Source organism: Thunnus thynnus, chromosome 19 (assembly GCF_963924715.1).
Source record: "Thunnus thynnus chromosome 19, fThuThy2.1, whole genome shotgun sequence".
Classification (NCBI taxonomy): domain Eukaryota; kingdom Metazoa; phylum Chordata; class Actinopteri; order Scombriformes; family Scombridae; genus Thunnus; species Thunnus thynnus.
Genome location: NC_089535.1, coordinates 23,150,494 through 23,177,982, shown reverse-complemented (window position 1 = coordinate 23,177,982; position 27,489 = coordinate 23,150,494). Strand labels below are relative to the sequence as shown.

General features: G+C 37.9%; 1 protein-coding gene across 1 annotated transcript in view; it reads left to right on the top strand.

Annotated features, from left to right (window-relative positions):
- Positions 1-27,489, top strand: part of lrrtm4l1 (leucine rich repeat transmembrane neuronal 4 like 1) — a 49,808-nt gene that overhangs the window by 17,612 nt on the left and 4,707 nt on the right. Inside the window, exon 2 of the mRNA XM_067574875.1 lies at positions 2,693-4,323. Within this exon, the coding sequence (XP_067430976.1) occupies positions 2,693-4,323 (1,631 nt within the window). The remainder of the gene's footprint in view (positions 1-2,692; positions 4,324-27,489) is intronic.

Here is a 27,489-nt window from a genome sequence, read left to right as displayed (position 1 = left end):
ACGAAGTGATTTTTGTGCCTAAACCTAAGCAGACCTTATCCACTGTGTTGTCACACCATAAAATATAATTATTTTTTAACAGTGACTACTGTGATTCTTTGCTTTGAAAAATGATGCTAAAGGGGTACCCGGTGCATTAAAAAGTGACGCCACAGGGTCCTGACCAAGCTTCGACATGTGACGAGTTGGGAGTGAGAACATGTTGGCATTTTCTCACATAGAGAAAAAATAGGTAAAGTTGTTCTTTATTTATGTAATTGTTTTGAGTTTTGAAAAAAGGATCAACTAAACATAAGATTAAACTGCCTGAACATGAAATTCAACCACCATCCAAAAATGTTTCAAAAATACAAAAATCTACTAGAAAAATAATATCTTACAATGTAAGTACCTCACCACACCAGTCCCTAGAATGATTAATACTGTTGTAAAATTCACTTTTTGCAAAGTAAAATTTTTCTTCAATGTATTTTTAACCCCTAAAACTCTTCCTTAAGGAAATAGTCTCTCTCCTAATATCTCTCTCTCTCTCTCTCTCTATCACTCTCTCTCAATCTCTCTCTCTCTCGCCCTCTCTCTGAGTATAACACTCACACACACACAATTATAATCTTAGCGAATCAAAAAATGAGAGGTCTCCCACCACTCAAATTACAAACTCCATACCTGTGGCAACATTTACAACCACTAGATCTTGAATTCTCTCATAATATTTAAAGTATTAACAATCGTTAGATCCCTATTACTGCTTCTTGTCATCCCTGTCATCATCCACTTCCTACTCAGAAACACTGCCATTTCAGCCTGTCCAAACAAAATTAACACCCTCCCTCCTTCTATGCCTTTGTAGACTAACTCATTGTTAATTGTCAAATCTGTAGCCATTAACAGCAAAGCAGCTGACAGAAAATTGATCATGAAAGCAGAGAGGTGCTGAGGGAAGGTAAAAATACTTTTGAAAGCAGCATTGTCATGAAATATGAATATCCTTAATCTGAGCTATACTCAGAGTGAGACCAGAAGAGAGCCCTGGGTCAAGGATGTGTCCCTTGACATGTAGTGCAATCGGAATGTATTAGGACAGCAATGTGTTGGCTCTGTACTGCAGCATGTAAAATTTGAAATCATACCAGACTAAAGGTTAAAGTGGTGACTGTCAGCTTTACTTGGAGGATGTTTACATTAGATGAAAAGTACAGGAATTGCTGTCCTTTTTACAGTGCTCCCCCAATGATAAGGGACAGAGTACAATTTGACCAGTTTACATAAACATAAAATTATGCCATTATCTTAAATAATTGGTTGCAAATCCTTCACAGACCCCGTTCACAGCCCACAGACATCTGCAAACACTTATGGCAGGGTATCTTCCCTTGTGTGTGTCTTAAACACTAGTCAGGTGCTCATAGCCTTCAAAGCAGAACCTTTTTGACACAATGTAATTTATAGTGAGCAGGACAGGACCTAAAATAGATCCTTGAGGAACTCCTTAATAAGGTAAGGAGCTCAGGTCCTGAGTTACCCAATGTTATAGACTAGATCATACATGTGAGCAGGTAATTTGGGATGGAACACATCTGGTGTGAATGGGCATGGTGTCCCTGAAACCTTTTGTGCAAGAGTTTCACGCAAATTTGGTGGAGGAATTTGAAACATCTGTGAACAGGTCTCTAGGTCCTGGAAGCCTTACCCTTAACGGTTTTTGAGACTAGGGTGCTGACATTGCTCACATCCTCTTTTGTATTAAACTAGATATACTAGATATTCCAGTGAATGCAGGATTGTAAAACTTCTTGAAATGGGGAAAGGGTGACTCTAGACTGTCCACGAAAATGGAGATGGAGAGTGCTGATAACACAGGAGAGTAAGGAAAATCACAGCATGTCTCACCTTGAAGTAGGAAAGACTCCTGGTTATTCTTTGATAAAGTAAAAAATGCATCTGATTTCCATTTTCAAATTAACATAGAGGTCATAGGGGTCTTGCAAAAGTTGGCAAATCCTCCGAACTGTATGTGCAGGGCTTGTGCTATTACTGAGAAAACAGTGAATGATCTAAACTCCTTGGAGTTCTTGTTTTTTTTGTTTTTTTTTTACATTTCAGCAGTGAGTCTCTTGATATCTTAACCTTTAACAGATGTATAGAATCTTTGTCCAGATGCTCGCCATGCTTGAGAAGCCCATGTTCAGAATATTAATGTTTGAGAGACGCAGCCTTTCAGTTAAGTGCACTTTTGCAGAAACCAGTGTTATGACCCGTGATCATATGAGGACTAATAAAAAGGATGGTATGCAAAGTATAGATGGTAATTCTTGTTTTAGCTGCTTTAAGAACAAGAAGAACTAATAAAATCATCACCCACTGGTGAGAGATGTATAATTCTTCACTGTGTATAGCGAGGAGAAAGGACTTAAGGAAATGTAATACATTACACTTCCTATTTTTTCTCCTGAAGATCCCTGAGATTTTCATCTATTTTTTCCACTCATATGATTCAGCTCTTCTGGTAGCCATTTAACAAAGAACAAAAATTATTCTTCACATGGTAAACCTGTTGGGAAAAATGTGAATCCTTTTTTCTTCCAGAGGATACTGAATTTGTGTTCTTTCCATGGCTCATTTGTAAAAAATATCTAAAAAAAATGGCTTGATTTTCATAGCAATAAATTCTCTGTCTTTTATTCTCTTTTAGGTCCATTGCTGTCTGATAGACGAGTGACACACCTCCTCTTTCCTCTCCTCCTCCTCCTGCGGGCTCCTCTACTGTTCAGCTTTGGTGAGCGCACCTGCCCCAATAGCTGTCGATGTGAGGGGAAAACTGTCCATTGTGATTCATCTGGCTTCTTAGATGTTCCAGAAAACATTTCAGTAGGCTGCCAGGGCCTCTCTCTGCGCTACAATGAACTGCACACCCTGCTACCGTATCAATTTGCTCACCTCAGTCAGCTTCTCTGGATTTACTTGGACCACAATCAGATTTCAGCTGTTGACAGTCGAGCATTCCAGGGAGTCCGTAGGCTTAAAGAGCTAATACTGAGCTCCAACAAGATAACATCCCTGCACAATTCAACATTCCATGGAATTCCCAATCTCCGCAGTCTGGACTTGTCATACAACAAATTGGAAATCCTGCAACCAGGTCAATTCCATGGCCTACGAAAGCTGCAAAACCTACACCTACGCTCAAATGGTCTTTCCAACATCCCGATTCGAGCCTTCCTGGAATGCCGAAGTTTGGAGTTTCTGGATTTGGGCTACAATCGAATCAAGGCTCTTACACGCACCACCTTTTTGGGGCTACAGAAGCTGATGGAGTTGCATCTGGAGCACAACCAGTTCTCACGGATAAACTTTTTTCTGTTTCCACGCTTAGCCAACCTGAGATCACTCTATCTGCAGTGGAATCGCATTAGGGTGGTCAACCAGGGGCTTCCGTGGACTTGGTATACACTGCAGAAACTTGATCTGTCTGGAAATGAGATCCAGACCCTGGACCCAGCTGTGTTTCATTGCTTGCCCAACCTTCAAGTTCTCAACCTGGAATCCAACAAACTGTCCAATGTGTCTCAGGAGGCGGTGTCAGCATGGATCTCACTGACCTCCATCAGCCTTGCTGGGAACATGTGGGATTGTGGGACTGGCATATGTCCACTTGTGGCATGGTTGAGGAATTTTCGGGGCAGTAAAGACACCACCATGATTTGCAGCAGCCCAAAGTATCTCCAGGGAGAAAAAATTATGGAAGCCACAAGGAACCATGGTATTTGTGAGGAAACTGATTATGTTCTGACTGAAACACCCTCACCGATGTCAGACATAATTTCTGAAGCCACCACTGAACCAACCTTTGCCCCTACTAGCGGCTCTCCACCTATGCCACCAGCCAGCACCTTTGGTCCACTCCCACCATTCAGACCTCGACCTATTCCTCATCCTACCTTCCCAGGGCATATGAGCAAAGACCCAAGAGACTCAGTTGCTCGCACTCGACCAACCTACATACCACCCCCGGAGCTGGAACACATGACTCTGCACAAAGTGGTGGTGGGCAGCGTGGCCATCTTCTTCACCATGTCCCTAATCTTGACAATTATTTATGTGTTGTGGCGACGCTACCCAGGTGCAACCAGGTTGCTACAGCAGCGATCCATGGTAGGACGGAAGCGTCGCAAAAAGAGCCCAGAGCCAGAGCAGAACCTGAGCTCCCAGCTTCAAGAGTATTACATGAGCTACAACCCTGCTGCCACACCAGAAGCATTGGAGGTGCTAGGCAATGGCACTGGTTCCTGCACTTGCACAATTTCTGGCTCCAGGGAGTGTGAGGTATGATCCATCGCATCAGCCTAAAAATCAAAAATCAAAATCAAAATACAAAGGCTCATCAGAGAGGTAAATCCCTTATTAAGTATGCCCTGTAAAAAGACACTTTTGAATCACAGTTAAGCACCCTTGACTCTTCGTTCATGACACGCTTGACTTCAAATGTTCAATGTCTCCAATTATTCGGGTTTTTACTTTTACATTGAACCTTAAAGTGGAAAATCAAACTGTCTAATACAGGGGCAGCAAACCACAACATTAGTTATAACAATAAGGCAATAGAGAAATGTGTGTTGTCTGAGGTTAATTGAGTGTGGCTTTAATTACTTTTCTGTATCACAGTATTTATCTGTGTATTACTTGTTATCTAAATTCTTATTTCACAGCCACACCTTTTCATGTTATGTTGACTATAAGGGACCATGAATAATTGGACACTAACTATTTTGCAGACACCACTCCACATCAGCATTGCATGGCTCACATATATTAAGGTGCGTGTTTGGTGTGTGTGTTTGAGGGAGGGTGGGGTTTGGTAGTTGAGGATTGTGTGTGTTTGTGTGTGTGTGTGCTGGTACATGAATGTGCATGTAGGTGTATATGCAAATATAGATGGCCTGTGATGTGTCTATGGAACCTTTTTTCGCTGGGAATATTTATTTTATTTTACTAAAATGCAAGCTTGTCCAAATTGCCATAACTCTATTCAGCTTGGTGTAAGACACAGTCTTATCAATTTTTACAAAATTGAGAGCAAGGGTGGATAAAGTGCTTTTCTATTGATTTGACAAAAGTTGCTTGAGAGGTTTTTAATACAATTAAATAGTGGAACTTGTTCATTACAAGTTTGAACATCCATTCTTGGTAACTGAGGTTTGTGATCTGCATGTTCTGTCTATAGATGCGCACTGTAACTGCTCTTCAATGTTAAACTGAGTTTCTCAGGAACAGCGCACACTTCCCCAGTTGTGTGGGGAGATTTATGGTAATCTGTACAGAGGCAAGGCAATACGGTAATCCCAAAGCTTATGATATGGCTTAAATGTGGATCCCTCTGCTGTGATAAGGAGTATATTTATAAACCAGGGTAATTACAATCACCCGCCTGAAAACTCAAAACTGCAGGTCGTCTTTGTTTGATCTCAGGAAGCACGCTTTCTTAATTTAGAAAATGCAGCCTTTTAAAAACAACACACCTATGACTCACAAATGCTGTGAGTTTGCTAAATATTTATTGACAAATGTGTCAAAAGTACTAAAAAAAAACAAAAAAACAAAAAAGGGTTATAATAACTCCTTAAATTGTAATTTCTCCTCTAGTCATAGTAAGTTAGCTTGCTTTGACTCAATTTTCACAACAGACTCAAAATTTATAATTCTGAAATCTATATTCTGAATTTTGGGTCCACAATTTCATTATCTCATTATTGTGAAATAACAGTATCATACAAAAGGCAGTAAGAAAAAGATTTGAAACCTATGAAATCAACAGTAATGATTCCTTGAGATATTATGGATTTACTGAAACCTGACTGTATAGTGTAGAATACAGTGTATTGTTATAGAGTGTACATATTGTACAAGGCAAATCATTATTGTTACTGTTTTTCCTTTACTGTAGTAAAAAAAAGTTAAGTTAAAAAGTAAAGTATTCAGCAAGGACAATTGATTACATATAGCACAGTATATATTTTTTGGTGTGATCTGTAAGCATTACTGCAAAGTGAAGGTCAAATAAACATAAAGCAAGTCAACCAAGTCAGACCATTCTGTATGATATACAGAATTCTGTATATTATACAGAATATACATGCTGTATAATATACAGAATGGTCTATATATCTCTTGATATGGACAAAGGAGAAGGACCAGCTTTTACCCTTTTACATGGACTGTAAATTTGCTCAAGCTCTTACTTGCAGTTTCGGCAATGTGTTCATTGCATCTTTCCTCATGCTTTGTGTTCAGAGGAAAGGTTCGGCAGTTAGTTTACTTACATGTAATGAATTTGTTGTGATTGTGGTGGATTATAATTATTGTAATGTATGAGGAATTTTAAAAGGCAACAGTGAAGAAGTATTATGGAACCAAAGTGATTTCTTGGCCTACATAATGCACCACTGAAAGAAGATATCTGTTTTTTGACAGATTTTCATGCCCGAAACTACAATTTGTGCTCACAATATGTATGCATCAAATTTAGTAAGGTAGCAGCTAATCGAGCAATCAGTTACTGCGATGAATGAGGGAGCACTTCAAAGTTACAGTCCAGTGATGTTATGGGGTAGGAGGCTATTCATGCAGAAAGTTTCGGCTCCTTTCTGAAATTCAATAATTTGACTCGCTCACTTCTTTAGTTTCAAGCGCAACTCCGCAACTCTCGTCTCCATGGTAAAGCAGAGAAGTCGAGACTTTGTTTGCTGAGGACATGTCAATCTTACAAACTTGCTACAAGATGAGCCACAGCTTAATGTAGCTTATGCCGTAGAACCTCCATCTCCATCCCCCGAATACACATTAGAAAAGAAACCCTACTTTTGTATTTGCAAACACAGGAACCAGGTCCCTGAGTATGCTTAGCGGCATCTGCCCAATACTGAGCTACTCTCTAGAGATAAAAAATGCAGTCGCAGAGTTTTCTCAGAACAAACAAACATAGGACTTGTGCAGTGGGTGTGAATAAATAACCAAAATCTATGCATAAGTTGCTTGTTATGTGGGCTCACTGGAGATTGCTAACCCAGCTTTCACACCAAACATGCAAGGCCCGATTCTCAGCCAGGTGTTGCAGCCAAAGTTCAATTAAGTTAAGCTTTGACCTTTAATAAGATAACCTCCCTGCTTTGCATCCAGTGACATTCTGGCATTGACAGGAGATTTAAATTAATGTATAAGGTTGACAATTTCACTGTAGAGAAGAATGTAGGAGAAGTTTGTGCATCTCTGAATTCACAAAGTTATCTAGCTCTATACTCTTATCCTACTGGGACTTAGGTCAAGAAAATCACAAGCATGACAGAAAATATCAGAAATGATGGGGATGCCAGGTTAGTAAATTTATACTTTTTTATTAATGATTATTTATATTCTAAAGTAGTCTGTAGCATCTTAGTTAGCTGCTTTGTAGAACGTGTAAAAACGTAGTAATAAATGTGTGTTTGACGTCTTTTTATTTAAAAATTGAATTAGATATAGTCCAAACCTGTCATTTATGTATAATCAGTTTGAAGCTGTTGCCATGCTCTGTGCTAAATATAATATGTCATAAACAAATTCACATTATGACATGCTGATTTATTTAGTGATCTAAAAACAGGGCAAGAACATGTTGAGAGACCCAGGCGTATGCAGAGGTATGTACAGTCCTCTGCCTGCTGTGTTGGTCATACCGTTGGCACCAGTTTGACTGCAGTTTGCTACAAAACAAAAGCATTTTGATTCTCTCTTCTAACACTGCATATATTCTGGAGCAATCATCGCCAGTGTATTGTCTCTCTCTGCATAACCATAATCCAAATCTTATATCACAAACAGTCACTACTTTTCAAAATCTCTGAAGGGTGTCTACAATAGTTTGTTGGGAGGGGTTCTACACTGTTGCTTATTTCAGGCGTTTAATAATTGAGAAGCTGGCGTCAGCCTGGTTTAGTTTGATGAAAGTGCCATCTTGCTGGCCAGCACAGCTGGGCTGTTCCTTTCATTATGGCTCTGTGCAGCGTCAGCAGTCCCTGTGGAAGGCAATGTGGAAGAACAAAAGCCAACACAACACATTTACCCTGCTGTGGCTAGGATTCAGTGAGGTATTGTCAAGACTGGCAGAGAATGGTGTCAGAGCCCAGAAGGAAAACAGTTTGAACAGTTTGCTGTCTTTTTCTCCTTGGTCCTAAAGGTTTTGGGGCTGGAATCTCCAAACTTAAAAGCCCTTGCAGACCCTGACAGGTGTTATCATTTACTTTGACTGATTAGACCTCTGCTCAGGCTGAAGTCAGATGCAGCTATGCTGGGAGTTTAATGAGTTCACCAAAATCAACACACTAATGTTGTATTCACATCACACAGAACGTAAATGTGAGCAGCTGAATGGAAAATACAGTTCAGGTCATCTCAGGTAAGAATTGTGTGGCATTTCTGAAAGCTAAAATATCTCCCGCTTGGGCGAAAAGAACTACCGAAGTGTGAACAAACTGGTACCAAAATGACAGCAATGCACCTCTGGAAACCCAATTCTAACACCAGAAAAACTAGCTAATTGAAAGGAACCCTACATTGTTTTTGTCTAGTTGGATTAATTACATTTTTGAATAAATAAAAAAAATACTGAAAATGTGATTTGAAAGTGTGCAATTCTCAAATCACAAGAGCAACAATTTAAATTATAATTTACATAATTAACAGTGTCATAACAAGCTGCAGAAAGAGAAAATTTAAAGCAATGACTGTTGATTTCAAGGTTTATAACGACAACTCGGCAAATTTACTCAGTTGTTTCTGTGAGTTAGCGAAACAACAAAAAAGTCTTGGCTGTTGTCTGGTTGATATGCCCTCTGCACACTGGTGTCTGTAGTAATTTCACTTGGCCTAAGATGGCTTCATTTGCAGAAGAATCACCATTCTGAATTATTTAGAGGTTTGTAAATATAAGGAGTGGGCTATCAGTTTTTAACCAGCAGAGTGGCAAGTCTTTTTCTACATAAACAGTCTACGTGATTGACACACATCAGTTTCAGACAGGTAGCTAGGTAGCTCTGCAGTCGTTTGCTGTAAATGATAATAAGGATCCCTGGGCGGAACCAAATTTTTAAGCTGCAGATATGCACCTTAACCAATGGGCTTTGGGGTTGCCCCCCATAATGAATTATCCTAAAAAATGTGAGCTAAAATTGTATTTTTTTCTTCTCTGACAGACCAGTATGACTAAAAAAAACAACCATAGGATAACAAACAACTGCATTATCTTATCTCATTCTATATATGTAACAACAAATACAGGCCTGGAGTTTAATTTATAGACAACAATTGAAAATGATCGAAATTTAATCTCAATATTGGTAAGGAAAATCACACTTTCATATTTTCCTCAAATTTTTCAGTCCAAATGTCTGGTTTAACTTGTTAACTAACAGCTACAAATGCTGGCAATGGAAGTAACTATCTTGGAGTCATTTGTGAGCGCTTCCAAATTGTAACAGATGGTTTTACCATTAATCTACTCATTCTGCCGACACAGTGTGAGTCAACTTTTCCTATACGTCAAGATGTCAATCAAGCATCTGTGAGCATCTGTTCACACCTACACAGCCGGGGGAGATGAGATCTAAACAGACATGAGTAAATACAATGATTTGAGTGAATCATTAGTGTTTAAGGGCTTAATATCTAAAATACACAATCAGTGGTACAGTATACAGTATGGGTACACTATTTTATGCTCCACTATTGACACCCGGCTTTCTATGAAAAGATTATAATGTGATGGTATTATAATTGTTTAACTCTGATTTTCCCTTTGACATAGTTACCATTGAAGCATCTCTTTTCGCTTACTGTATATCCTCTTTTCATGAGCTGATAAAACACACTGGGGCGTATTTGATGAACTGACAAACTAGGTTAGTAGTTAAGAAGAACAGTCAGTGTTATTTTCAGGAATAAAAATGTCTTTAAAGTAGTGCATGCTTTGGGAGCAGTGACAAAAAACACTATTCATTGTACTGTATTCTTGACAGATTAAGTTGTTCAGTGATACTTGACTGTATTTTAACAACTTCAAACTAAAGAACATTGTCAGGTCATATTACTTTCAGTATTTATATGTCTGTCATGTTCAAAGCCCAAATTACACATCGTCTACCAGCGAATTGAGCTTATTATAAAAGGTTTTGTTTTAAAACTGCTATCTCACTGACAAATTATGGAATATGATTAATTATGTTATATTTCCTATTATGTAGAAACCAATATCCTCATTGGTAGGGTTAATGGTAATAACTTCGATAACTTCAATTCAACTCAACTTCAATTGGAATACATCTAGATTTCAGTTACATATGCTCCCGTATAGATTCATACTTTGCACATGTGGCCCTATAACGACAATGGAGATGTTCAAAAAAATGTCTGTCAGACTGAGGTAGTTAACTTTATACTTCTTATTATAAGAAAGAAAGACCACTGCAAATATGTTTGTTTCATGTTGTGTAATGTGTTTTTAAGATAGATTTGAGACAGAAGGAAACAAACTGCTACATCATAATTAATCAGTATGATACGGCAGATGTTTGAAAGTCAACAACAGCATGTACTTTAAAAGAACCGGTAAATGTATAGAAAAATCTTGTGGCCTAAACAATCACAGAAACAAAGTTTTAAGAAACCTACACTAGGTAACTGAGGTTGCGATTGTCTCTTGTGGGAGACAGAAAAAACAGATGTGCCAGTTCACCGTCTCTCTCTGGTCTTTTTCCTCAAGCACTCCCTGCATCTCAGAGATACTGTTCCTGTACCCCTCCTCTCCTCACACAGCTTTGAAGAGAGAGGGATGTCACACAGCCAGCCACAACGCTCACTTCGCATGTCCCCTGGCTAATTTCCCCTCCAGACCCGTTCCACTTGACAGGCATTCTTCCAAAAACCATTTAGAAGAACACTTTCATTTTCCGCTCCCTCTCCCCTTTACCTCATCAGTTTTAGGGAACCATTAAGAGCTTAAGTGCAAGCATGCGAACACCACAGAGTGAGATCTCAATGAATATACAGTAGGTCTCATATTCCTGATTCCAGTTTAGTTGTTTGCTCTCCTACTACTTTTTCTCCCCTCCAGGCACTGACTGTGTGCATCATGAAATCCTCTCTGGTCCGAAACTATTAAATTCATCATTTATGTTATCAAGCAAGATAGTTTTAAAAGACTGAATTATTAAGAGGTTTTTTATGGTTAATAGAAAGCTTTTTATGTTACTGATCAATTCAGTCTCTGAATTCCCATTGTGGTACATTCCAGTGGAAAAAAGATCACGTTTCTCCAGTGAGCCAATAAATTAACTGCTATCAATGGCAATGGAGGGCTAATGAGGGCAAGATGTACGCTTTTCAATGCTTGGCTCAAGTATTTTTCTGGTTGACAAAGCAAAGAGAGAAAAAAAAAAGAAAACGTATTCGTTTATCATCATTTCAAAATGCGGGTGGTGAGAACAGCTGCTTGGACGACAATGCAGGCGAACCCCTCGGTGCGACGTATTCCCACTTATTCAGTGCAGCAACCACTTAACTATCTCAGAGGGGCAATTTCATGCCCTCTTCCCTCGATTGCTAGGTCATCCTCAAAAGAACCCTGCAGAGGCTGCTGGATGATGATGCATGTGCTGAAATGTTGTAAACGTGGCTCTTTACCCCAGGCGCTCCTCCCTATCGCACATGCAAAAATACAGTCATACATACTCACCACAAACCCCAATGAGCGATGTATTATTAGCAGCATCTGGAGCCTGGCTTGCCCCTGCAGCTAAGACAAATAGGGATACTCTGTTTTACTGGATATCACAACAAAAACACAAAGAGAGAAGATTCAACAGCAGATTTTGGAAACTGTGTGTATGTGTGTGTGTGTTTGTGTCTTAGACTACAAAGGGGAAAACAGCTCAGTGGCACCTTATATAAAAGATCCACCCCCTCTATTGCCCTAAATTGAATTTTATAATCTCCTACCTGCCCCCCTTTTCCTCTTGCTGCAGGCTTTGGCAGACGCTGTATACTTCATCCTCAGATAACAGTGGCATCAACCCACCCACCTTCACTTGTTCTGTCAAAAACACACAAATAATCTTATTCTGCCAGTCTCTATAACTGCAAAGCCAGCATACATTCATACACATACTAAAATCTGCAGATACTGAATGGGAATAAGTGTGACCAGCAGTGTCATGACATTAGTGTACTGTAAGTGTAATTAAAGTGATACAACACACCTGCCCACACACTCTGACGCAGGATCTCTACAATGTGCAATCCAGTAACTTTACATGTGGACAGTAGTAAAATTGTAATATAGTGTTGAAACAATGAGTTGATTAATTGATGAGTTGATTGAAAGAAAACTAATCAACAGCAATTAGGATAATGGTTCAGTTTTTAAAAGTCATTTATCAAGAAAAAATTCCAAACATTTGCTGTTTACAGCTTTTCAAATGTGACAATTAGAGTTGTCACTGTAATCAGCCCTGCAGTCTATAACTGAAAGCATTTGTGTTTGACAGAGTGAATCTGCATCTACTATTTTGATAACTGATTGTTTATGTAGTTTTAAAAAAAGAAAAAAAAATCCTAACATTATGCAGATCCAGCTTCTAAAAGAGGAGGTGAGGATCAAGCATAAATTGTGCTTTGTTTGTCTTATGTGATAGCAAATAGTAATAGTAATACATAGCAATTAATCAAAAATTAGTTACCTTTAATCCCACTCCTGTCCTGGCCATGAAGCAATTTCTCTGTGCGACAACTACACAAAATGGAGTACAAAATCCTTCATGTTCCATCCTAAATTCAGCCAAAGCTAGTATGAGCAGTATGAGTTTTTCAAATTGATCTTAATCTCTCTTTTGTGCAACATTCTCTCTTTGCATTTCTCCAAATAGTGTTTCCTTGCTGTGCCAGACTGAGGGAAACTGTCAGTTTCAATTGCCAGGAGAAAAACACCAGAAATAAACCTACAAGTGAATACCAGGCTTCATACTAGCTTTAGCTGAACTTTAGAATGCATTTTTCCACAGAACTATGGATTCTGTCCCTCATCTCTTATAGTTCAGTCAGTTTTCAAGGTTTTGCATCATGGCTAGCATGTAGAGGACTGTTAGAACTGATTACAGCGTCCCATAACTCACAGCAGCGCTTTGAGCTAAAGTTTCATGGCATCCATCCAATACGAGAGAAAAAAGTCAGTTCCCGCACACCCTTATCACCTCTGCACTGATTTATTAAAAAGAGTCGACGTTTTGATCACAAGGACCTCTCTCAAGACATATCAATCACAAAGTGACACAGTGCTTAAATACAACCCATAAGTGCATGATAGTCCACAGCTGTGTTGGAGGTGTATCCATGATCACATACAGCAGCTTATTCTGTCAAGATTCCCTCAACTGTCAAAACATACAATATCTATAGTCGTACACATTCAAAATCCTTTTGATATTACTAAAACAATTTTCAGGATAGTGGTTTATATATAAGACATATATAGCCAAAGTCTACAGTATACAAATACCCCATGGGGTTTTATTACTTTAGATTAGGGCTCGAATTAATCAAAATGATCAAATAGAAAAGGAGGAGGACATAGACCAACTCTTGACAACCTCACAAAAAAAGAGGTGAAAGAAGTCCATCTCTATTTAAAATGGTAGAAAAAACTTTTTTATGTAAAATACACAGGTCAATCATAAAAAAAAAATCTATTTTGGGTTGGTTGGGTTTGTTTCATAGGACATTTCACAGGAAAACCCTGAGATCCAGGTCCCAATGGTGTGAGGGTCTCTAATTCAATCCAATATGTTTCACGATTCAGGAGGGCTTCCTTTAAGTTGCCTCCTCATCTGGAAATTTGAACTCTCTACACCAGAACAATGTCGGTGGATGTTTCCACCATTCTAGTCTTCAAATATCTGGTTGCCATGCCGATATATACTTTACCACAAGGACACTTTATGAGGTTTATGACTTATTAAACCTTCCATTGTTGAACCTCTCATTCCTCATTAGCAGTTTCATTGCCGACCGTCAACAGGAAGACGCCAACTGAGTTTGGACAATGTGGGATAATAATGCCTACAGGCAGTCAGCTGGATTCAAAAGTGGAAAGAAGGAGGCATCATGCTATTCCAGGTGCTATTTATATCGTTATAAGGTTGGAAGATAATGTGCAATCAGCCAAGAAGTGCCATGAAATCACCTCTGCGCAGATAGAGCATTGGTGCGGCTCCTTATAGAGGCTTATGACCAATGACCAATGACCAATGACCAGCCCACCCTAACTATTAACAACCGCAACAAAGCTGTCTCTGCCAGATGTACTGTACTTCATGAACCTTGAAACTGTGAGGATGCATGCACAAAAAGCCTTTAAATACTTCATTCTTCTTCTAATGAGAGACAGGCGACCCAGATGAATTAAGAGTCTGAGCTTATGTGCTTTCATAACTTTGACTATAACAGCCCTCGGTAAGTATGTGGCAGTTCATTGTTTTGTGGTACAAGGCCTACTAGGTAAAGAAATGTTCATTCAATGCAAGCTAGAAAATATTTTCACACTTTTTCCCTGATTTTAAGGATGTTTAGACTCATTCAGACTTTACATGAAGGACAGACATTAATTTGCTTGTCTGTAGTGATTTTATCACATCTGGTATCTGTTTTGTACCACAGTATTTATCTAATTTTTTCTGGAGTTTTTAATCAAAAGTTGCCAATAATATCAGAATCATATGCTATTGCATCTATCGCACAACACGTCTATATTTTATGCCCTTGTCTCTGCTTGATCTTTTTACTTGTAAGTTGCTTTTTTTCTAAAAAAAAAAAAAAAAAAAAGTACTGTATTTGCAGTTTGTTTTTTTTTTTTCCTCTTGTCACATGAATTTTAATTTCACAAGGCTCTGGTTCTTTCTCTGCAAATGTTTGAATTATTAAAGTGCGGTTTTCAGAAGGGAGCAGAGACGTTTGTGGAGATCACATATTTTTTAATGGTGCCCTATAGGCATAATGTTCATTTGCAGGAATCAGGCAGCAGCCACAGCCACCCACGGAGGCCACTCCTTTTTGTAGAGTAGAGCAGTAGAACAGTGATGCTGCCTAGAGTTACTTTTCTACTTAGAGTGACCCCTGTTAGTTTGGAATGTTTTTATTTTATTTTATGCGAGCATAACAGAGGAAAAAATATAGAGAAAAAGTTTAAGAAAAAGTCTAAAGTTCTGCTCATCAGCTTGATCATCTTTTTTGTATTTAGTGTAAATGAAAACAGCCTGATTATTGTTCGTACACTGATGAACAGTCTGACACAACCAATGTTAATTACATATTTTCACACTTTATTTGGATTATACTACACAGATAATTGGCTTACTATAGTACTATAATGGCACACTAGTAACAGTTCATTTTAATCCCCTCTATTTATCATCTATAAGCAGTATATGAACAATTGATAAATTATGTACTTGTTAGCAGATATAAGGACATTCCCTTACAATAGCTCACTACAACTGAGTATGAACATGTACAAATCTATTGTAGGTAAGGGTTCAATCTTTGTTGATTGTTTAAAATGAATAACAATTATACAATATCATGTATATGCTTAAAACAATTTTACAGTGTTATTAAGCATTTTTTAAAACTGTTTGCACACATATAAAGCAGGTTTTATATATATTAAAACTATGTTGTGCATAATCAAACATTCATTAAGTGTTCTTCATAGGCACAGATGTAGTTGTTAACAAATACATGAACACACTTAAAAATATTGGTTTAACACTACAGTAACCAATATAACCACTACCATTATTTATCGCATGTTATGAACAGTTTATTAATTATTTATATACTGATTATAAATATTAAATAGACAGGGTCAAAATAAACATGTCAGTTTGTTGGTCAGTTAAATCTTAGATGACTTTTAAAACAGTGTAAAGTGGTCAACAGATATTCCTTGTCTGGTTGATGGTGAATCCTTGGTTTGGAGTTGATTTTACCAAATATGCAGTATTATTAGATTTTTTATCCTTTTTGCATGAATTCTTGATTAAATTTTGTTTCTTTTTTCCAGTGCTGCCAAATTAATTCCCATCGAATTTAATCAGTTCTTGTAAAAACTAAATGATGTAAAGGACCCATTAAGTGGTTCCCTATCATGAACTTTATGGTCTGTTACTCTGCACAAGGTGTGCATATGCTAACACAACACCACACAGGTGCTCTCCACTTTAATAGCAAACACATTTCGATCAGCTTGCTAGGGGAAGTGTAAGGTTGTGCATTGTGTATGTACTATGAGAAGGAACACAATGTGCAAAAATACCCTTATTATCAAAAACCAAGCTTAACATGTTTTGACATGATGTTTTTATCAGTTTTCGCACGAGACATTATTGCAGCTGATTGGGGAGCTACTTCCAAGTTCTAAGTTGTTGTTTTTTTATTTTATTTTGAACAGCAAGCTATTTTGTAGCTATTTGCACTGTATTTTTGTATGTTAAGTGTGTACATTTGTAGTAAACAGGTCTACTCATCAGATACAAGACTTTCTAGTTTTAGGGTCTCCATTGTAGTAAACACGAATCCGCTGGCCCTTTTTATACCAGGGCTGTTTGAAAAGTTCAAGGTATCACAATCAGGATCATGATAGCATTTGCATTCCATTTTCTTTTAAATGTCACATTACGCCTGTTATTTATTAACAGCTGAGCATGACACTGTCACTAATAGTTGTGGTAAGAGTGCTAATTGCACTATTGCACCCTCTGGCAAGTGTCAACAGCCACTCCAGTGGGTATTGGAGAGAAATGAGAAAGATGTCTCCTGCAGCTATTTGGCAGTTCTTCAGGATCAAGTCCTATTAAATCAGAAAGTCTCAGTTGATTTTGGACATGCAAATGAGATTTTCATGAAGAACTTTTAACAAAAGGATGAAAAGACAATCTAATGTCTTGTTGTTTCCACTTGTGTCCAAAGACATCAAACATAGCTGAACACATTTTTGTTATGGGCACCACTTGAGCACTACAGGATACTGTCAGAAATTAAGCTAATGAATTGATTAAGCTAAATAAAAAGCTGAAAAAATAAAACTTAGTTAAGCATGCTTGTCCCTTTGGCCAGAAAACAGGAAACTAGAGGCCCAGTAGCCTAAAGACAAAACTGTGTTTGTTTTGTCTGATTAATAAGAGCCCGAGTCTTGATATATTTGGATGCATTTAAATTTTCATAGTATCCCTTAGAGACATCTAATTTTATATAATGGGTTTTATAATGTCTTGTTTTAACCCCCCTTATCCAAGCCAGGAAACTCATGAGGGATCATGAACATTTGGCCCTCACAGTTACACAAAACATTAAAACTGACACATCTATTTTTGCAACTCATGTATATAAAATATATATCATCAAATCGGGAGACAGTTTCATGAAATAATTGATACAATTACAATTTATCCTCATCGGAGCAATAAAAATCTTCAGAAAAACAGCCTTTTGATCAGTCAGAGCCATTTCAGATTCGAGGGTGGGAAAGTGTATGAGTAACACTTTTCTCCTCTTTCAACAAGCATCAATAATACAACTAAAAGAGGCACCATTTGCTGAGTCTGGTCTCCTGTGAATGTCATATTATATGCACCCCTGTCTTCAAAAAGCAAATGTCGTGTATACAATATGTGAGAAAATTGTTTTTCCAAGGTGGAAGGATTACATGAATTAGATGACTAGATACAAGGTGTTGTCTGGAACTGAAATAGTGGTGTAACTGGGTACAAGCTGGTCATTTTGGTCCCATTATCTTGTCATTTCAAGTGTCTTGTATCCAGATAAAATCCAGATGACATTTAATAAACTTGCATTTACACATAGCTATATGTACAGTATGCATCTCCATTGGCAAATCTGATCAATGCAATGCAATCCGTCTTGGTTTTCCCGGGCTACACACAAGTCAGGGTCAGTTTCAGAGTTAGGTGGTAGTGCACCTGAAGCTGTTTGGTAACTCCCGAAAATGCCCAAGGAAGAATAACTTCTGTACTTTTGGAGTTAATTACAACAATAATAGTTTAGCTAGAACTATAACTACAGCGAGAAATTTTCACTTTGATGAGACACGGAGGAAGACGGCTCATTTTAGTGTAATTTCAGTGTAACTTCAGCTGCGGTTATCATGGGGGACAGATCCTGTTAATGGCTATATCCACAGACTGCTTACGTACGTAGTTACACTCGGGAGAAATAAAGTTTACTTTTCAATATCTGGCAAGAATGCAATTGGATTTCAATCAATTGTAAATGGTTCTTGGCATTTACATGTAGCTTTTTTTGTGATTGGATAGCTATCCGATCTGCCCAAGATGCATTAAGTGTAAATGGGGTCAATGATACTGGTGACCTGGATTCGTTTCAAATCCCGTAAATGTCAACTGTTACCTAAATATTACCTTATCCCTTAACCATGACCGCATTTTAAAGCTCAACCCAAACTTTAAACAAAATTGTATTACCTACCTACTTAAAGTTACTTGTTAGCCTTCTTCTTCACATAGCAAACAGGGAGGTGGTTTAATTTTACACTTGAAGCTACAGCGAAGCCATCAAATACAACACCGTTGCTAAATGAGTGAATCCAATGTACTGTACAAGTGCTTGTATGGCTGCTAGAGGCTGATTCCCCAAAAAAATTAATATACTGATATAAATAGGAAAACCTGAATGTTTACCACCTGGTGTGAGTTTAATCTGTGGTCATCTGCAGTGCCTCTGAATCTGTACAGCTGACACTAAAGGACGAAAAAGGTTGAGGTGATTAAAAGTAATTAGTTTCAGCCTAATGGCATGCCACACTGTAGGGCATACTAGCTATAAGCCATGAAATATTATTATGAATATTTATCAGCTACAGTAAACATGTTGTTTTTCTTTTAGCATCACTAAGGATTTCAGTTCACCACAATCAGGTCTAATCACAATTACCAAAGCGTTCTAAGCTTCAGATTGGTTGTATTCACAGTAATTTCTATTTTAATTTCTAATTATTTAACTGTCTAGGATTTCTTTCATGTGTCCCTTTTTCTGTCTGGTTGACTTTACCGGCAGCCAGCTGAAACACTGCCATCAAAATGCCATCAATATACAGTATTTTCCATGTTCCACTCACCAATAGCTGTGCATGGTCAAAATCAATTGCTGAGGACTCCATCTATAGCCACATGGCATTATGAATAAACAATGGCCTGTTTGAAAGACTTAATTTGAGTTGACTGATTTCTATTTTATCTCTAGTAAAATGAGATTATACCTATATCTGCCCAAACTGAATATAATTAATCATCTAAAAAGGTTTTTATCATGATCATTACAATGTGACGGAGACCATTTTAATTTACATCTTTCTCTCTTACTGATGCCAAAAATCCCCTCCTGCACCTAGTGGCCAAAATACTGTCCGGTAGAAATAATGGAATAATAAAAGTGTTTACAACAATTCTATCACACTTAATCATATTAAAATACATTGTATTGCCTCAAGACAGGCCTCTATTGAATTTCATTAACTCAAGGTGTACACATTTTGATTCCATATAAAGACGTGTACTGAATCAGCGTCAGAAGGAAAGATACAAACCCAAAAAGAAGTAACACTTTCACATTAAATGGCAAAAAAGTATTTAGCAAAACTGAACAATAACTGAGAAGACTTGCTGCTGCACACTTTTGTACTATACTATATGAAATCATAGACCATACTCTTGGCTCCCTTGTGTGGCTTTGGGAATGAGTTATTCATGCTTATAAAATGTTGATTAATTGGACTGTCTCTGACCACAGAAATAATACACTCTGAACTCTCATTGAGGGTGACTTTTTCATCCCTCAATTAGTTATTATTGGGTTATTTCATACAGCAAGTCATTACGGTCCGTCTAACAATTATCTCCTTAATTTCCCATGTAAAAATAAGTCAATAATAGAAAATTAGAAAACTGACTTCAGTTTTGTCCTTTGCAGCTATGAGTAATCACAGTAGATTGATCTCTTTCACCTATTCTCACATATGACCCCAATACAGACAAGATGACCTTGAATGGGGACAAACTTATTTTTATAAAAAATGTCCTGGGCTGAGATGAGAGGTTCTTTAGGGAGCCAACAGGGCCAATGCAGAGCCGCTGTGACACTCAGTTTCAAACGGGGCCCCAAAAGACATGTGGGAAAAGTGAGAGGATAGGATTTGAATATAGACACAGTTGCATAGTAGCCAGAATGTACAATGCAGAGCAGGGCTGGGGGAGATGTGCCTTAGGAATGTGGAAATTTGTCAACTGTCAGAATTTTTTATGCACTGCTTCTAGCAAAGAAGCAATTCCTGTGTCTGGTTGTATGAAGCCGTTGGGGGCATTGTTGACAATCAGTGAGCAGCACTGCTTTATTTGGTTTGATTTTTTGCATTATAATGAAGTACCTTGATTTTCAGGTATACAATTCAGTCTGTCTTAAAATAATAATCTTGTGCCCAAATAAACATTGGAATAGGTTTTTCTTTCCATAATCATTCCTCCTGTTCATATGGGCATGTGACTGTTTTTAAAACAAAAAAAATGTGAACCTATCCTTTAAGGCCATATGAGACTAGTGTGAAAAATGAGAATTACAAAAAAACAAAACATAATATAAAAACTCAAGATATAAAAAAGCATAAATATATGTAAAAATGTACATTTGTCACAATTTTAAAACAAACTGAACAATAAGTTTGTACAAGCTCAAGTGCAAAAATGCTAATTTGTATTTTGTAATTTGAAATGATTCACAGAGGACAGTGCTGGACAAAGCAGAGGGTATACAGAAGTCAGAGGATAGAATTCGCTATCCTGAGGACTGAGGAAAGAAGCTTTATCTGAGTCTCTCTGTGCTGGACTTGTGGCTATGGAGGCGTTTGCCTGAGCGCATAAGCTGGAATAGTTTATTGCCGGGGTAGTGAGGATCCTTCATAATCCTTCTAGCTCTGGTTCTATATCTTCTGGTGTATAAGTCCTGCAGAGCAGGGAGTGCAGATCTGATGGTATGCTCAGTTGAGCGCTACACTCCAGCTCTACGGTCCTAAGCAGAGCATTTCCCAGTTGCCCCTTGCACCATAGAAACAGGTGCCTCTACTCTTCAGATCTGGGGACAGATGCATAAATGATGCGTACGCACAAAAAACATGTGTACACCATTTCCACGCATAAACGGGTGTTTATAAACACAGAATGTGTGGTGAGAATGTGCACACCTCATGCATTCTTCAGACCAGGCGTACACATGTTTCTCTAAAGGAATCTGACGGTGATGTGAAGAGGTGGAGATGAAATATAAGCTGAGAGATGGAATCTTTTAGTAAAACATTGTTTGTTTTGGTTGACAAACAACTGCACTGATTGTGTGTTTTTTTGTGTGTGTATTTACACAGAAATTTGTATAATGCACATCAAAGGCACATTTATAAACATAACATTGATTAATTACTTTTGTGTGATTAATTTTATCATTCTTTTAATGCAGATAGGAGTCCACATTTTATTTTATCCTTAGTTGTGTCTCACCTTGGTTGTGTTGGTTTAGATATGAGCGCTACAAACGAATCATTGATTACATTTCTGAGATATAACTGCTGACGATGGTTCACAGTCCATGTGATGAAATAATGATATGGATGATGATATGAAGAGCCACACAGCTGTGCGTAATGGTCACGTGGAATGACAGCTGTTCTGCTGTTGGAAAACCTTGCTGGTGCTGTGAAACTGCACTTCGTCTTTCCTGTTTGTTTTTATGACAGGTGAACAAACTAGTGGAGCAGGCGGCAAATGGATATGAAAACAGCTGGTTCAGTGCATGTCTTCTTCCATTTATGGCTAATTGTGGGAGTGGAAATTAGGCTTGTGCACATGCGCCCAGTTCCTCAATGACTAAGATTTAATAAAACAGAACCATGCATATGCCCGGCTTTATAAATCTGATAAAAAGAACGCGTATGCAAGAATATGCATATTTATGCATATTGGCTTTGTGTGTATACACAGTTTTAGTCATGAATCTACACAGAGTTTTATGCATCTGGCCCCTGGCCTTTCACTACTGCATCATCAGCAAACTTGGACGATGGAGTTGGATCTGTTCCTGACCACACATAATTGTCAATCAGACAGTTCAGCAGCTTTCCACACAGCATGAGAAAAAATGAAAACTACTGAGATTTGAACCTGAAAGGTTTTTTAAAAATGACAAAATTAGTCTTTGATTTCATATTTATCATACGAAAAAAATTCAATTTCAAGATGACATTTTCCAGTTTTCTATTATTTTTACTTCAATATAATATTAAACTGAGAAGCAATACATGTGTCATTGCTGATCTCAACCCACTGACTTGGGTATGTAGGTATAGATATCTCATATGTTTGAAGGACAGCTGTAGGGGAATGGCTAAAGGAAATGTGGCCAAAACTGCTGAGGCTAACATATCTTTACCTGCAGAGATAGTGAAGAGATGGGGAGAATTCACAGGTTCGAGTGTGAGTGAGAAAGAGAGAGTAAGACCTGTGTGTGTGCGTGATAGAGGGAGGTGGAGAAAGAGGGAATGAGGTAAGCCTATGCTTGTAACAGAGGTAAGTTTAGGTGATGCACATGTCAGTTGGAAACATTTTAATATCCCGTTGTCCGTGGCTCAGCACAACGCACGACTCTATTCGTGTTATTAAAGTGTATTCATAATTTTAGAGCAGATAATTAGTGAACCTTTGTGTGATGAAACCTATTTCAAAATTGGTCAAAACTAAAAAACCTACAAACCAAGCCTATGCCTAGTCATACTTATCAAGCTGATATCAGCCCTTTGATATTTAGATAGGCTTCATGCTGCCTAGCAACACAGGCAGTAGGAATTCTAAGGCACAGGAACTATTATTTTTATGATATTTCTAACAAAAGCAAGATTAGATTACTCATATAGCCAGTGTTGATGGTATTAGTGGGATAACACCCTACGAGTAATGGATGACGTTGTGTCCATGTCCTCTTTAACACTTGTGGAAAATGATACATGTATCCGAACAAGTGTTATTTCTTGCTGTCTTTATGTATTTTTTGGTTCCAGACATGTGAAACAATTTTTTTGGGGCACCACATGATATATACAGAGAGACACTTAGGGGTTAAAAAAAAGCTGCTTCTCCTAATGTGGTCATCCATCACCTCCATAAATCACAATCATCATAAATCACAACACTCAAGCACAGATAAAACATGCATGTGCATGCACTTACATAAATATACGCACACACTGAGACATTTCATCATGCTCAGTTTGCTTCCAACCATAACTCGCTGGATCAGATTTCCTCAGGGAGATCTTTGAGCTCTACCTTGACCACAGTTTGCATCTCTTGCTACCTAATGCACACACAGAATCTCTCTCTGTTTAAATTCAAATGATGTTCTTTTAGAGCGGCTTACTCTCACGGCCCACTTAGATGTGGGTCACTATATCTTCACGCCTCATGAAATATGTTTTGTTTTGTTAGAGAGAGGAATTGTGAAGAGGATGAACACAGTTAAGCTCAGTTAAACTACTTTTCTCTTTCTGCAGTGTTTCTTTTCAGACACTGTTGTTACCCGACAAACTGACATCTTCATACTAGCAATTAAAAATGAATAGAAATTTGAGTTAAAATGTTCCAATTTTCAAAACAGCATTCACTAGAACTCCATCATGGCTGGGTGGTACTGTTGAGGTTATTCTGACGGTTTGAATTAGGTGATAAGGTCACCATAATGTGTTCTCCCTTTTACATGCAAATCAAACAGGATGTGAACGAATAAGCTTCCATTTCTATTGACTGCTGTTAAGCCTCTGTTTGCTGTACATCCAGTGATTACATGCAGCTCGTGCCTACAGACATTGTAATCATGTATTTGTGGTATTTTATTAATGCAGTTTGCTTATCATTGGTTTTCCTTTATTGGTATCCTGTAAATTTCAGAGTGCTGTCATTGCAAAGTTTGCATTTTCATTCTAAGTCATAAAGTATGACTGCAGGCAAAATATTACACTTGCTGTCAAGATTTATATATTCATACATTCATGCCTTCAAAACTAATATTAATCATGGTACATATTTTTATGTATTTAGAAAGAGATTGACATACATTTCAAAGCAAGAAACCATAGTTTGTGCATTATATTATATATATTATTCTTTAGCTTTTAATTCATATTAGACATGACATCTCTTTCCAGATGTTTATGGAAATAACAGCTGAGATTTATAAGTCAGATGGACAAAAATGAAACAGACAATTAAGATAATGGCATTTTGTACAGCGTCGTTAATTTGTTGTGTTAATAGTCAGTCATGACTGCTGTGACCGTGCTTACCCACAAGAGTAAACTGGAAACAGAATTAGAGGCATTTAATGAATGGCTTTTTGTCAGGCCATTAGGAAGCCACCGCAGCAGGAAGTCCGTTATTTTACCTTTTATTTCCATCAAACACTGTTTTGTTATTAAAGAGAGGATCCCAATTACTCCAAACCAACTTTAACTTTAATTAATACTGATATTTATGCAAATTATTCAATAAGAAATATCTCTAACACTTTCTATGATGCCCATGTCTGTAATGCATTATAAACATACTTATAAGGCATTATAATCTGCTTATAGCAGTGCATAGTTATAGTTATAAGCACTCATAAATATTCATAATGATTTATAACAATAATCATAACACATTATAAAGCATTTTATAATGACTTATAAGGTCAAGTATCATAATACTTCATAATTTGCTGGTCACTCACTGACATTTTTTTGCAAGGATCATAGTGTATTATAATTCTCATAGTTGCAATACATTATAATCATTTTATAATGCATTAATTATACAGTGCTATAAGCAGATTATAACATATAAGTATGTTTATAATGCATTATAGACATGAACTTCATAGAAAATGTTACCGAAATATCATTTGGTCTTGATTAATCAGGGGATTAGTATGTTATTGAGAATGTGTTTGTATGTCTGAGCTTAAGAGAAAGTGTAAGTATCTGCATTGAGGAGATCAAGAGCTTATACAGGCATCAGCTTCTCAGAAGGAGTTTCCTTCTATAATTGTTGTTTTTCTTAAAGCAGAAATAAGCTCGGTTTTGGGGCTTAAATCCGCTGTCCTTTGTCTGTATTGTACGTGGAGATTAGAGCTGTTCCATGTCTGTCATGATCCCATTTGACGAAGTGGGCGAACTCCAATGCAGACATGCGAATACACAGTCAACATATGCACATACATGATGAACACAAATGAGGGGCTGTGTTCGCACATACACCTTGTTATGCCAATAATTTCCAGACTAAAGTGGCAGTGCAGACAGTCAATTGTCTCATTAGTTTTCACCTAGAAGTGACACATCCAGTGTATTTCCTATTGTCTGCCTCTGTTGTGATGGTCTTTAGGGAAAGAAGGGAACATGAAACTTCACATGAAAGTACAGGCAACGGGGTGGGGAGATAGAACAGGGTAATTGGAGCCCTGAGTGGAGTAAGAGTCTTGCGAGCCCTTTGAGAGTGGCTGGCATATGCCTGTGCTACTTCCAGCTGTCCTGACTGAGAGAAAACTAATTACATCATGTTTATATCCTGCTAATTAGTATCCTAATTAAAAACACATAAAGGCGTTAGAGGGGGTGGATGAAAGTAGGGACAGCTCTGGACATGTAACCTGTGTTCATGAAAAGACTACAACCTGGTCTTAGATGTGGTTGGTCTTCCTTTGGAATGCCTACAGAGCAAGGAAACAGCATTCATAATTATGCATCTTTCAGTTATGATTATTAGTATTGTTTTGTTGTGTATGCAGTAATATCAAAGCAGGGAGATCATGTGAGGAGTTGTGTTGATCTGTCATTATTTTCAGTTTTCACAGATATTCACCAAAAAATACTTGGATTTTTTGAAAGGGAAGCAGACATGTTTTAAAAGATTTTCACAGCTATTAAATCCCCAGAGACTCTAAAGTTAGTTTCTTGCTGCAAAAGGACACTGATACACTGTGACGTTTTCAGCTCAGAGTCCTATTGTATATGCACATGTTATCTCAGATGATATTCCAGACATCATTGGATAGGACAGAGGATGTATTGTAGGCTAATGGGGATTCTGTTATTATTATTAAATACTGTAGCACCAGTCAAATTTTGCAGAGACTTGGAGAGATTACGCTATTATTTAACTGTTATGTTTAGTTACTGTCTTACTGTATGCCTGCTGTGCTGCTGAGGTTGAACCCATTTGTTATAATGCATAAGAATCAATGGGTACACACCATAAGCTTAGTTCTGTGAACAACTGCACAGCCTTTGTATATGTACTTATACTAACGGCTCAGTTTTCATGCAGATGCAATATCAGTGGATGCACAATCACCAACACAAAGCACTTTTTGTGTTTGTACCTATATTTTCGTTTGTCTCCAAACAAATGTCCTTGTACCAAAATTGATGTACAAGCACAGCTGTGGTGCAGCTGTAGAAAGGATGAACCTGCATCTGCAATACTGTTTCTAAAATTGCACCTGCATTTGCAGATATGTTCTTATTGTACAGAGACATTTCAGTGGATTTAGTTGGCAAAGGTTTATGCACAGATCCCTCCACAGATCACATAAACCCTATTCAGTTTTTCTGTCTTTCTCATATTATCTGGTACATGATTAAGATGCATCTCAAAATTAATTTGATTGCTATCAAGGACGAATCTGTTCTGGTTTAGATTAGCAGGCGTTCTTAGCAATAATATCATCTACAAATCTAGGATGTATTAGGGCCTTCCATTTATATTGATTAAATCCTTGAGGCCATCAAGAATCACTCAAGCTTTCCATGTTATCTCTTCCACTACTGGGGACAATTCTTTAAACACTAGGCTAGTCCCTCTCAGGATTTCACGCCTTGAGAGTCTGGACACAGTGCGTGTCATGCCTTTCCCCTGTGGCAATGTGTGAGGGGACTGATCAGGATGGTGGCTGCCAAGTCATCTCTGATTGTCAAGGGAAAATTGTCTAGTCTGAAACCACCAGGATCCCCTCCAGATTCTCATTTGTTCTGCCAACAACTAGAAGCTCAGGGGGGTTGGGAGGGTGCAAACACAACCCAAGGGTAGATTGTTACAAGGGGACACAAGAACCACAAAGGACATTGGGTGTTTGTCCTTGAGGTAAACAAATCCTCTTTCTCTCTCCAAAATTCTATATCAGACTCAAATTTTCATGATGTATCTTGTCAGTTATTGGCTTGTCTCTGGACATCACATTAGCCCCGCATGGCATTTTGAATGCCCGGAATGTGCTGTGCTCTGAAGAAGAGAAGATCCCTTGTGG